At 51.0% G+C, this 12653-nt stretch overlaps 1 protein-coding gene across 5 annotated transcripts in view; it reads left to right on the forward strand.

Moving 5' to 3' along the window:
- The first annotated feature begins 480 nt into the window (after positions 1-480).
- Positions 481-12653, forward strand: part of SCN8A (sodium voltage-gated channel alpha subunit 8) — a 107452-nt gene continuing 95279 nt past the window's right edge. For all 5 annotated transcript variants that reach the window (XM_040988750.1, XM_040988761.1, XM_040988737.1 and 2 more), the window contains exon 1: positions 481-756. In XM_040988750.1, the coding sequence (XP_040844684.1) occupies positions 481-756 (276 nt within the window). The remainder of the gene's footprint in view (positions 757-12653) is intronic.

Here is a 12653-nt window from a genome sequence, read left to right on the forward strand (position 1 = left end):
GGCACGCCAGGAAGGGAAAGTGATGGGAGCCTCTCTGGACTGCTGTGCATACTGGCTCTCTGTGGGGCTTTTACATGGGTCTCACCAGTGTAGCATATTAACCCCCTGAGAGTGTGGAATGTGGTTTTGACTTTTGTTTCATTTTGGTGGCTGTACCCGGCAGCTTTTGCAGTAAGTAAATAAATGTCAGGCCTACTAGGCATTCCCTGGCTGGCCACACCCCTGCAGGGTGGTAGTGAGTACTGCCCAGTGCATTGCCACTGCAGAATTTCTGGAAAGAGAAAAATACTAATAATCATAACAATAATAATAGCCGTGGCATGGGAGCGGCTGTGTGTCGCCCAGGTGGTAAGCAGGGGCTGCGGGCATGGCCCACTTTGAGAGCTGTCGTTGATGCCTGCCAACTGTGTTGCTGTTTCCCTGCAGAGCTGACCTGCCCTGGACGCAGCCTAACGCACGAAGCTGCTGCAGGATGAGAAGATGGCAGCGCGGCTGCTCGCACCACCAGGCCCTGACAGTTTCAAGCCTTTCACCCCCGAGTCGCTGGCCAACATCGAGAGGCGCATCGCTGAGAGCAAACTCAAGAAGCCACCCAAGGCCGACGGCAGCCACCGGGAGGACGATGAGGACAGCAAGCCCAAGCCCAACAGCGACCTGGAGGCGGGGAAGAGCTTGCCTTTCATCTACGGGGACATCCCCCAAGGCCTGGTTGCCGTGCCCCTGGAGGACTTTGACCCTTACTATTTGACGCAGAAAGTGAGTTGGTGGAGGAGGAAGAGGAGGAGGAGGAGTGGCCACGTCCCCCTCTACCCGCCCTCCTTTTCCCATCAGACTTAGGGGAGAGGGGCGAGAAGGAACTGCACCCCATCGTGCTAAGGATAAGTGGTCCCCCCTTTTGTCTTGGTGCTGTTTTGTGGGGAGGAGCTTGCGTTTTCATCTCTGCCCAAGGTCATTCACGGGTCATGGGGTTTGTTGGCTCTGTGACTAACACTGCAGCCTCTGGCCCTGTACCAGTGGTGGGAAAGAGGCTGTGAGTGAAGCAGAACTGTTTCTGCAAATCCAAAAGCGATAGGGTAGGGAGAGCCTACAGAGGCACTCGCAGGCAGGCAGCAAGGGGTCACTGCAAGGGCCGGGCCAGGCTGATGGTCATCAACCCCCTCGGTGACCTCAGAGCAGAGCTATTGGGGACAGGCACCAGTACTATGGACCAGGGAGGAAACGCAAGGACCCTGAGACTGGATTGATTCTTGCCCTAGAACCAGTCCTGTTCATCCTCAGGAGGACACAAATGAAGAAAACAGAACAAAACAGAGCACCTGTCTTCCTTTGACCAAGGGTTCCTAATTTCCCCAGCCAGTGTCTGGGCACGCCTGGAGGTTTCTTTTTCATGATTGTTTTCCAAACGAGGCAGCAAGGGGAGACACTGAGTCTCCTAGGTGCCACTCCTCAGGACTGACTTCACATACCGTCCCAGGGGACCCTGCACGGAACAGGTGTCACTAAAAGAGATTGCTTGGGTTTTCCAGGTGACAGGGGCAATGGCTTGGTATAATTGTCTGTTTGCAAATAGAAAGCTTAACTGACTCTGTTAACAAAAGTGCCCTTATCAACTGCCCTCAACTTGACTTCATCTTTCAGTGTTGGATGGCACTGAAAGATGCCCTCATAAATGCGACAGAGGTTAAGACCAGGCAGATCCATCTCTTGACTTGGCCCTAGCCACGCAATAATGTTTTAATCCGGGATGACAGAGGAAATTCAGACGCTACGTGCTCCTTACCCACACCCGTCAGCTGTAGCCCAGCACGGTTCCATCCTAGAAAATGGGGAACCCCAGGAAACCCTCTTCCACTGAGAAATCCAGGAAGTACAAGTAACAAAACATGCCATGATCTGGAGTACAGTAGATACAGTAAGAACTTTTAGTTCGTAATTCTCCAGGTTTGTTGTTTTCCATTTTTCCTTTTTAGTCTAAAGAAAAACTTCTCTGAAGAAACTCGTGACTTTTAGCAAGTCCCTTCATTCCTTGGGGCCTTATTCTTTTTTCAATGCAAATGCCCACGAACTTCCATCTTCTTAAGATACAGAAATTGTCAGAGCTCTTCACTGTTAAAGCCCAGTTTCCCTTTGTGGCTGTGTCCCCCGCTCCCTGCCGCTTTCTGGGCCCTACCTCTTTCTGGTCTCCCCATGGCCCCCAGCAGTTGTCAGCAACCTGGCATGGGAATGAGGACTCCCAAAGTTACCACCGTCGTTCCTCAGATGGCCTGAGCTCCATGGGGAGCCAGTTTGTCGGGGTGCAGCGTCTGACCTGACCGTGTCTGTTGGCCCTACTACAAGGGGGTTGTTCCTGCACATGCTCGCCTCTTAGTTGTATTTGTAACCCTGTTGTTTCTTTTCTCAAGGATTGGTTTGTTTTTATTTGAGAGGCAGAATGTAACTGACAGAAAAGAAGAGACAGAGAAAGAAATCTTCCATTTGCTGGTTCACTCCCCACATGGCTGCAGTGGCCAAAGCTGAGCCGATCAGGAGCCAGGAGCTTCTTCTGAATTTTCTACATGGGTGCAGGGGCCCAAGGACTTAAGCCATCCTCCACTGCTTTCCCAGGCTGTAGACAAGGAGCTGTATCAGAAATGGAACAGCAGGGATTAGAACTGGTGCTCATATGGATTGCCTGCACTGCAGGCAGAGGATTAGCTTTTCAAGCCACTTAGCTAGCCCCCATGGTCCTTGTTTTTGAAAGATTTAATGTACCCCCATGCAGAAGTGTTTGTAAGATGTCAGTGCACAGCTTCCTGATTATGGCCCAGCAAGTGGACACCAGGCTGAGAAGGCACGCTGCTGGTCCTGGCAAGTACTAACTGTCCTTTGGAGTGAAGGCTCGTTTTTCAGTCAATCAAAAATAATATGCTTGCTCCAGTGGGTTCTCACACTTTCGCTGGCATTGCTAGCACTTCTTACTAATTAGGCCTTACCAGGCTAAAGAAGCAAGGCCTCTGCTACAAGGACGCACACTGGGAATCAACCTACAAACCAACAAGCTGTACAGCTAGAATTCACTTGAAGGGGATGCTCCTGTCTCTTTTTCCAGGGCTGCCTTAAATAACCCTTGGCCAGTGGTTCACTCTGCCAAGGTTGTGACACAGCCCCTAAGGTTGTGTGGGACAGCTATTGGCTTAGCTGTCCCAGGCTTCTGCGACCCCACGGGCAAGCCCTGTGGATTGTCCTATCTGAGTGTCCCATCCCTCCCATCCCTCCCACCCCTCCCTCTGCCTGCTACCAGTTTATTCTCATTTCTCCTTTCTCTGGCTGGCTCCTTTACCAGAGACACTTGCATTTAATGAACAGGTTGTCTTTAACTTGATGGATTCCCTAATTTAAAAACTCAGAGGTGTTCTGGAACAAGCTGCCCTTCCACACCTGCCTCTCCTGCCCATGTCTTTTCCGTGTGCATGGCTGGTAGAACTCCGCAGGCGTCTCAGGCCCACCCCGTGTGTTCAGCACCCTCCCAAACCCCTTTGCTTTTTATCTCCCACCTACCGTTTCCTCGGCCTATTGACACTTTAATGCTATGACCTGCTTTCTGCTGTGGAATCTGTCGTTTCCTCAGTGTCCGTTCTCAGTCCATCACTCCCCTCCCTCACTCCTTCTAGTCAACCCAGTTAAGGACTTCGTCATCTCTGTTGTTCCAAGTGTCTCTATCTTGGCTACATAAAGTGTTCTCCAGTGCTTCTTAAGAGCATGCAGAATTGTAAACGACCCAGGACACTCCTAAAAGCTGTCTTATAGAGGCTGGGAAGAGGCCTGCCCCGTCCCTCCCATTTCTTAGAACTGCTCCTTCATATCCCTGTGCTTCTCACTTCATTGATATTGGCTGCTGGAAGAGAGTGTTACAGATCAAAATGCAGTTTATAGCACGAGTTGGTGTGCCTTTGAATACGATGCATACCTGTTGGTGAAGGAAGGAAGGGAGGGAGGGAGGGAGGAAGGACGGACGGACGTTGTGTGGCTTCACAAAGTTCATTTCATCTCCAGCTCTGAGTGTGTTCCTTATCCTGACAAGTGGCCCCATTAGAATCCTGAAAAGCTGCCATTTGATTCGCTTGCTCCTCTTTGTGCAGATTTGACAAGGTGTCATGAAGCTTGCCAGGAGTCAGCGGCACTGCTGTGGTGAATCCGGGGATAGAACTCTTGTCTCCTGCCCCTCCGCTTGTGACAGCATGTTGTGTTCATTGGGCTGTCAGCGTCAGTTGCTTGGTCCTTCTGAAGCCGAGTGGGCAAATAGAACAGGAATCTCCATCCTCATCGATGTTGTTAGGAACCCCTGTGAGGAGGTCCCTGGGAGGTGCTGCCAGTGCTCCTGGAAAGAGGATGGGCTTTGTGTGAAAGCCAGTACGACAGCTTCCTACACAGTTGCTCTGAGCCCTCTGGCAGCCTAAACCTGTCCCAGGTCTGGGCTCAGCAGACCTGCTCCTTCAGTCAGCTGCACCTGTGACCTGCTGCGGCTCCGAGCTTTACCTCTCCACCTTTTGTTGCTTGTCAAAGGAGCATCCCCGGCTGGGCCCAGAGCACCTGTTCCCCACTTTGCCTCTTATTTGTCCCAAGCCAGCAGGCCATGCTCCACAGAGCGAGACCTGCATTCGTCTTTCTCAGTGTAGTGTTTCCCACCCACTTTCTCCTCCAACTAAGTCCTGGCACACAATACTGAATGTTGTGTTGTTTCGCATCATCTTTTGACGTCCCACCAATTCGTCTGGGCCCAGTGCGGACCCCACTTCCTCCCCACAGCTTCAGTTGTTTGTCTCCAGCAGCACCAGTTGTTGCTTTAGAATCGTGCTAATCCATTAAGCCCTTTAGCCCTGTCTTGGGCAGGAAGCCACTTTTTAGGTTGAACTCAGTGTTGACAGCCTTCTCCTGACCACACTCGCATGAGTTCCACCAGCTTCCTCAAGCAAAGAACTCTTCAGTGTTGCACACACACACACACACACACACACACACACACACACACACACACACATTCCCAGGAACTCCAGGCGGAAAATTCTTCCTGAATCCATGTCACGGACTTGCAGCAGGCACAGAGCAGAGAGGGGCGGTTGGAGCAGGATATGTGTTTGCTCCCTGTGACTTCAAGTGTTGCTCATGACTCGGGCATTGCTTCTCTTCCATGACAGACCTAGTTGCTGCTTTTTGTCTGAAATAAAAACTCAGTGTTTTAAAACAATCATTAATTTTGTTGTTAAAAAGAGGGACTTTTTCCCCCTCCTCAACCACATTAAGGAAACAAAAGGATGTTGCAGTTGCTTTATTTGCCGACTCTGAGAGTCCTTGACGATGTGGGCCATTTTCGGGGTGATGGATTGATTAAGGGTGTGCAGGGGCGGGATTTTGTCTACTCTCTGAGTATAGCAGGCAGGAAAGGTGATTCAGGCATCCTGAGCTAGATCCCGCTTTCCTAGCCTTAACGTCTTCTGATTGGATCCTCATCCAATTCCAAGTGACCTTGGACATGGCCTGGACCGATTTATAAGGATCTCGGTTTCCATAGAAAGTTAAGGTGATGCCTACAGGTAGTGACACACCTGTCTCTCAGGATGGCAGTTAAGTTCCCTCCGGGCCTGTTGTCCCACCCAGCTGCTTTTCCACCTTGGTACTTGCCACTCTCTATCTTTTATATTTATTTCTTGCTGCTCTTCTCATGCCGTCACCATTTGCAGTGGTGCCTGCCCTGTAGTAAGCATTCAGTGTTTGCATGAATGAATCGCATGAGATAATGCTTACGAAAATACCATGCACTTCTCTAAGAGTTGTGGGTGAAGACATCAGGAACCTTTTCCCTAATGGAAAAAAAAACCTCCTCATTTTCCAAAATGAATCCTCAAAGGGAAAAAACAAAAAAAAAAAAACTATGACCAGGATGTTTCTTTCTTCCCTGAAGCATTGGTTTTGTTTAGGAGCTGAGCAGGAGGGTCGGGGCGAGATTCGCTAAGGGAGGTTGTTTCCGAGGAACACCGCGCAGGCGCTCAGGGAGCCTTAGGCTCTGCAAGGGCGTGGGATAGGTCATTGGGGAACAGCCGCTGCGCAGGGCCTGAGTCACTTCTGCTTGATTAGTCACGAGTATGTACAGAACAAAGACCCTCCTAAGCCCTTTCAAGTCCACTCTCATTACACTCACTGCCCGTCGCTTGCCCGCCTAAGTTTGGTCCCCCTCCCGCTTCCATTCACCGTAAAGGAAAGGAGGCAAGCGGAAGTGGAACGCGTGCTGCGTAGGTTGCCTCAGAAAATGCAACTCCTTTACTTGACCGACAGGTCCTGGGCACTTCCCACACGTGTGAGACGTGCCGTTCTCTTGAGGGAAATAAAGGCCTTTGTTCAGTTCTATGGGGCTTATGGCATGGTGACATAGAATGTGGTGTCGCTTTTGACCAGCGGCTGCCGGGATGGTTTTATGGTAAGGTTAGTGTTCTGAATTAGGCCTTGGGTTTTATTTATTTTTATTAGAGAAAGAAAGACCGAGAACTCCCATTTGCTGCTTCACTGCCCAGTTGCCCACAATGGCCAGCAGGGCTGAATCGAGTATCCAACAGCTTGCCCCAAGTTTCCCATGTGGGTATCAGAACCCAGTCACCTGAGCCATCACTGCTCTTCCTCCTTCCTCCAGCTGTGCATTGGCAGGACACTGGCATCAGTAGCAGGGCCCAGGCACTCCAGTAGGAGAGACAGACTCTTTCCCCGCTGGGTCAAACACCTGCCCAAAGCCTCGGGTTGTAGAAAGGAGATAGAGTGTACACTCGAGGCAGAGAGGACAACAGAAATGGATGTGTTGAGAAGCAGGCATAGAACATGGAAGCGAAATCAGGTCTCCTTGGGTTTGCAAGTGATCCAGCAGCTCACTGAGGAGCAGAGGGAGAGAGATGAGGCTAGGCAGGGATAACTGGAGCCACGTCGGGCCAGGTCTGCACTGGAGCCACGTCGGGCCAGGCCAGCACTGCTACGCTCAGCAGGGTGGACTCAACTAGCTCAGCACTCCCCACCCCAGAGTCACTGGGAATGAGGGTAGGAAGAACATGTGGTTCCAGCTGCCGCATGGGGAGGTAAAAGGGACCAGGATGCATTGAGTGACCTGGAGGGAAGCAAGACTGGGACCAGGAGTACAACTGTGAAGTCTTGAGGGTCTGAGTTAGAGCAGTGCAAGCAGGAGTTGAGGGGAGCAGAGGAATCTTGGAACTTTAGAGATAAATCAGCAGGGTTGGGGATGGGTTGTGTGGGATTAGGAAGGACTTGAGTACTCCATCATTTGATAGTTTATTAAACTGTCACTGTACCCAAGATGCGTTCCATGCCCTTGGGACAAAACAGACAAGCCATATAGACTCTGGGGATTTAGTTCTTTTTGAGGAGACAGATAACTCCCACCAAGAGAGGAAATCAGTAGAGAGAGAGAACACGGGCCAGTAAGAGGTTTGGGGTGCACCAAGTTGGTCCAGAAACTGAACTTGGAGGTTCCAGTGAAGTGTCAATGCTGTGTCTTCACTGGACCTTGAGCAAGTACCAGACCCTAATCTCAAGCAAAATACGTAATGCAGAGCCTTTGAGAAGTGAAAGAGCCAGCGTTGTCACTGTGTCGAGAGCAGCCCTTTGCTAGTCTTCAATGTTTACGCAGGCAGAGGCCTGACACGCTTCAGCTCCACTGTGGGTCGCAGGGGCGCCTGCAGGTGCCTCGGGCCTTCAGTTCTTCGTGGTGATTGCCAAGCTGTGTGTACGAGAGGCAGAGTGCATCTCAGCAGCACACACTGTGTGCTCCCAGCTTGTCACCTCAGCCAGCCAAGTGTACCAATTAGCAAGTTCTGCAGCTGGCCTCTTGGCTTCTCCAGGTGTGGGCTAGAAAATCTTACTGTAGTGAAAGCTGACCCGTTAAGGGCGTTCTTTTATAACACACGCATGCATGTTGAGGTGTGCCTCGGGATGGCAGTGACACTGACCATCTTCCGATGGTGATCAGCCATTCTTAGTGACAGAGAGTGAAACTATAACATCGCCACACAGAACAACACTTCTCTTCCTAGTGTTTGCAAGTTCACGAGATGCTTGTCTGTGGTTCCTTCTGTACAGCCCTGCTAGACAGTGTCAAGGTCAGGATCACCCCTGTCACATCTGACAGTTCCACCACAGTCCCAGGCGCAAACTAAGACAAGCACTCCTTATTTCCTGACGACGCATCATGAGGGCTGCAAAGTCAGGATGGCTCCGGGTCCAGGGGATGGGTGACAGGCATTGTTGCTTTACACCTGCTTGTCGCCACCCATTGCCGTGTGCCGGCATCCTCCCTTCATGGCATCTTCCCGGGCAGACAGAGTGCAGGTGGCCAGTGGAAGCTGTTGGCGAGGTCTTCTGTCTCTAATCCTGCATGACTGCTCCCTGGCTCTTGCAGCTCTTTACCTCTTGGCCTGATTTGCTTTGCCTCTTGGGCAGATTTCTTTGTCATTCAATTCCTGCACCTTTCCTGTCCACGGAGCTAGACTCCCCTCCATTCAGTCCTTGGCCTGGGTTCCTCCCATTTGGCACACTCTCCCTGGCTGATCTCATCCTGTCTTAGGAGCTGGACTCCTGGCTCTGTCTCCAGACTCCTTGAGTATTCAATACCTGCACCACCAGGCAGCTCTACCTGGATTACTCGGATACCAGCATGTTCAAAGCTGAAACTCGAAGTGGCTTATCTTCCATCATCTGCCGTCTTACTGATGCTACCCTAGCACAAAAAAAAAAAAAAACAAATTCTAAATATTAAATTCTAAATATCAGCTCCCCAAATTGCTACCGTCCCCAAGGATCACTAGTATTAGGAGCATATCAACAGAGTGATAAAATTGGCTCAAAAAAACAGTGACTTGCTTGCATGCCCTCAACAAGGATGTGATGGGGTCGGGTTCTCATTCCAGGGATGTGTGCATTCAGCGTCCACAGTCACCACTCTCTAGAGTACAAAAGGTCCTCCAAAGAGTTTGTGGGGAAAATGTGATTTATGGAAAGACCACGCCTAGATTTCCAATCTGTGCCCCAACAGAAGCTCCTTTTAAAGCCGCGTTTCCGTGAACTTTTTTGGCTCCCCTAAGAAAGATACTGTGCAAAGGTGATGTTTTCTGCTAACATTTGTAGAGTCTTCACTCGTTTTGCATTGTCGTATAGAGGGTTCTTTTAGTTCTTTTGTGTTGCACCGTATGCTCAGAAGGTATGATTCGAAGTTGCCTAGAAAAGGCAGGGAGACTTCACACGCAAATTACGAGTTTCAGTGAGTAGCTGAACAAGGGCGTGACTTGTTTTATTTTTCTTGGAAAGGCAGATATACAGAGAGGAGGAGAGACAGAGAGGAAGACCTTCCATCTAATGATTCACTCCCCAAGTGACCACAACAGCAGGTGTTGCCCCAATCCAGAGCCAGGAGCCAGGAACTTCCTCCAGGTCTCCCACGTGGGTGCAGGGTCCCAAGGCTTTGGGTCGTCCTTGACTGCCTTCCCAGGCCACTAGCAGGGAGCTGGATGGGAAGTGGGGCTGCTGGGATTAGAACTGGCGCCCATACGGGATCCAAGCGCCTTCAAGGCAAGGACATTAGCCACTAGGCCACTGCGCTGGGCCCTTAGTTGTATCATTTAAAAATTTTTTTTTTTTTGCGAGGGGGGCCCAGTGCGATGGCGCAGTGGTTAAAGTCCTCACCTTGCACGCCTGGAATCCCATATGGGTGCCGGTTCTAATCCCAGCAGCCCCGCTTCCCATCCAGCTCCCTGCTTGTGGCCCGGGAAAGCAGTCAAGGACGGCCCAAAGCCTTGGGACCCTGCACTCGCGTGGGAGACCCAGGAGAGCCTCCTGGCTTCGGATTGGCATAGCATCGGCCGTTGTGCTCACTTGGGGAGTGAATCATCGGATGGAAGATCTTCCTCTCTGTCTCTCCTCTCTGTATATCCGCCTTTCCAATAAAAATAAAAACAAAAAAATAAATAATTTTTTTTTCTAAACATTCCTTGAAAGGTGGAGTAGCAGAGATGAAAGGAGAGGTATAGAGAGATCTTCCATCCACTGGTGCACTCCCTAAATACCCACAACAGTTGGGGCTGAACTAGCCCAAAGCCAAGGGTCCAGAAACTCCTTCCAGCTCTCCCCTGTGGGTGGCAGGGACCCAGGCACCTGGGCCATCATCTGCTGTTTCTTAGGGTACACATTAGCGGGTCAATGGATGTGGGAGTCCCGAATAGTGGCTTAACCTACAGCACCATGGCACCTACTCCAAAGTAGATCATTCCTTCACGCCTGGGAGACACATGAATACATTTAACGAGCAGTTATGAACTGCCTGCCTGCGGCGGACGGGTGTCGTGTTATCCCGCTTGCTAAGCCGAGACAGAAGGTAGCTCCCTCCTTCACTGATGTCAGAGCTCAGTGAGAAATACTGATGGATCAAAACAGACATGACAGCATCCTGTGTTGCCTGCTGTAAGTAGTGAGCAGGTACAAATGTTGTGATGACACACAGGAGGGAAACATAAACGTGCTTGGCAGAGTAGAATGGGGCTTTCCCAGGGCGGAGATGATATTTGCACTGATCCTTAGCTTGTTGAAATACGGGGTGGGTGTTCAGCACAGCAGTTGGGATGCTACCTGGTACACTTGCGTTCCGTGTGGGAGGGCCTCGGTTCAAGTCCTGGCTCCGCTGCTTCAGTGCACGCTGGAAGGCAGCAAGTGATGCTCTCTGCCATCCATAGGGGAGGTTCGACTGAGCTCCAGGTGTCTGGCTTTGGATTAGCTGAGCCCGAGCTGTTGCAGGCATGTGGGAGGTGAACCCACCAAATGGAAGATTTCTGACTCTGCCTTCTGAATAAACACATTATATTTTAGAGTGTATATTAAAGTATGGTTTCAACAACAACTCCCATCAGAGTGGAGAGGGTAGGCTGTTCAGGGATGAAGGATGGTGCAGACGGAAGGAGAGGTCTGGAATGCAGTGAATGTCCAAGGTAGCGAGCGGGAGAGAACATAAGAGGCAGGTCACCTCCCAGCATGTGCCCACTGATCTCCTCTCCCTTGCAGAGTGCCAAAGGACCAATGTTTCCTTACAGGTGCCCCAAGCTGACACACCATCATCTTGTTGGCTTGTGCCAAGTGGGTAGATCCCAGTTAATGTGCATGTAAGTCTTTTAATGGCCACCTCCTATTTGGAACCAAAGCTCAGGAGTGGCAGCTGGGTGTGACAGCAGCCCTGGTGTTTATTGGGTCCATGCTCTGGGATAGCCACACTCGGTAGAGTGGGTGCCATCAGTCATTGTCCCTCCTTTAACGATAAGGGACTGAGCCTTCGAACCTTAAGAAATCGCCTGAGATCACAGTCTTAAATCCAGACCTCTGTGGCCTCCAAGCCTCTGTGCTGAGAGAGAGAGAATATAAGTTCAGTGAATCAGGGAGTTAGCACAGATTGCATAACAGGCCTGTATTTTGCTCCATCCGAGAGCAGCTGCAGTCTGAACACCTTAAGAGGCTAGCTGGAGGGGAAGTGGGTCAAACACAGATGGTCCTGGGGGAGGGTCAGACCTGCTCCGCCTTGGAGAGCAGCCTCTTGTTGGCTTAATGAAGCAGGTGCACCTTGCACCGTGTTGCCGTTCTGCCAGGTTCGGCTTCCTGCAGCCAGGATGTGGGCAGGAAGGGTGTCAGCTGTGTCCAGCGTGGGCTGGAGGGAATGAGGTCCCAAGGGCACATCCAGTGAAAGTGGGCAGGCAGAAACACCTGGAAAGCTAACACCGCCAACAGACAGGCACACAAACTTAGGGAACAGACCGTGATCTCCAGGGCACTGTATTGGGAGTTCAAGGGATTAGGTGGATCAAAGCCCTTCATGGGCCAGAGGGTCGGACCTAGTGGCCAAAGCGTGCCACTGGAAGCCTGGAGAGCCGCACCCTTGGGATGGCTCCAGCCCCTTGTTCACCGTCTGTGTGGCCACAGCTCAGGTACTAACAACGTGGAGTGATAATTGAGAGTGTAGGGCCTGGGCTCAGCCTGCCATGGCTCAGGTTTGACTATCCCTGCTGAATAGCTGTGTGGTCTTGGGCAAGTGACTTAACCCCTGTGGTTCAATTTCTGGACACAGGACTAGGGATGCTGTGAGACACGTGCCCAAGAGGGCAGCATAGTAGGGTACCCTCTAGAGGGAAAATTCTTCACAGAGTTTGAATGTTGATCTGAAAGGCTCGTAAGTAAAATGATTAGTGACTAAAAATGTATTTGAAAAGCAAAGTTACCAAGAAAAAGAAGGAAAGTTAGAGAAAGACATGCTCCATTCCCTGGTTTGCTCCCCACATGGCCACAATGTCCAGGGCTGGGCCAGACAGAAGCCAGGAGCTTCTTCCAGATCTCCCACGGCGGTGGCAGGAACCGAAGCACTTGGGCCAGCCTCTCCTGGTTTTCCAGGTGCAGTAGCAGGAAGAGAACAGGAACAGGGAGTGAGTGGAGCAGCTGGGTCTTGAACCGGTGCCCATAGACAATGCCAGTGTCACAAGTAGCTTAATACACTGGGCCACAACGCCAACCTCAAGGATTGTTTTTCCTTACTGTGGCATAGTAGGTAAAGCTGCCACGGAGATGAAGATTCTGAATATCCCTACAGTTCAAGC

Source organism: Ochotona curzoniae, unplaced genomic scaffold, assembly GCF_017591425.1.
Source record: "Ochotona curzoniae isolate NIBS_2020 unplaced genomic scaffold, NIBS_Ocur_1.0 contig_1014, whole genome shotgun sequence".
In the NCBI taxonomy this organism is placed as follows: domain Eukaryota; kingdom Metazoa; phylum Chordata; class Mammalia; order Lagomorpha; family Ochotonidae; genus Ochotona; species Ochotona curzoniae.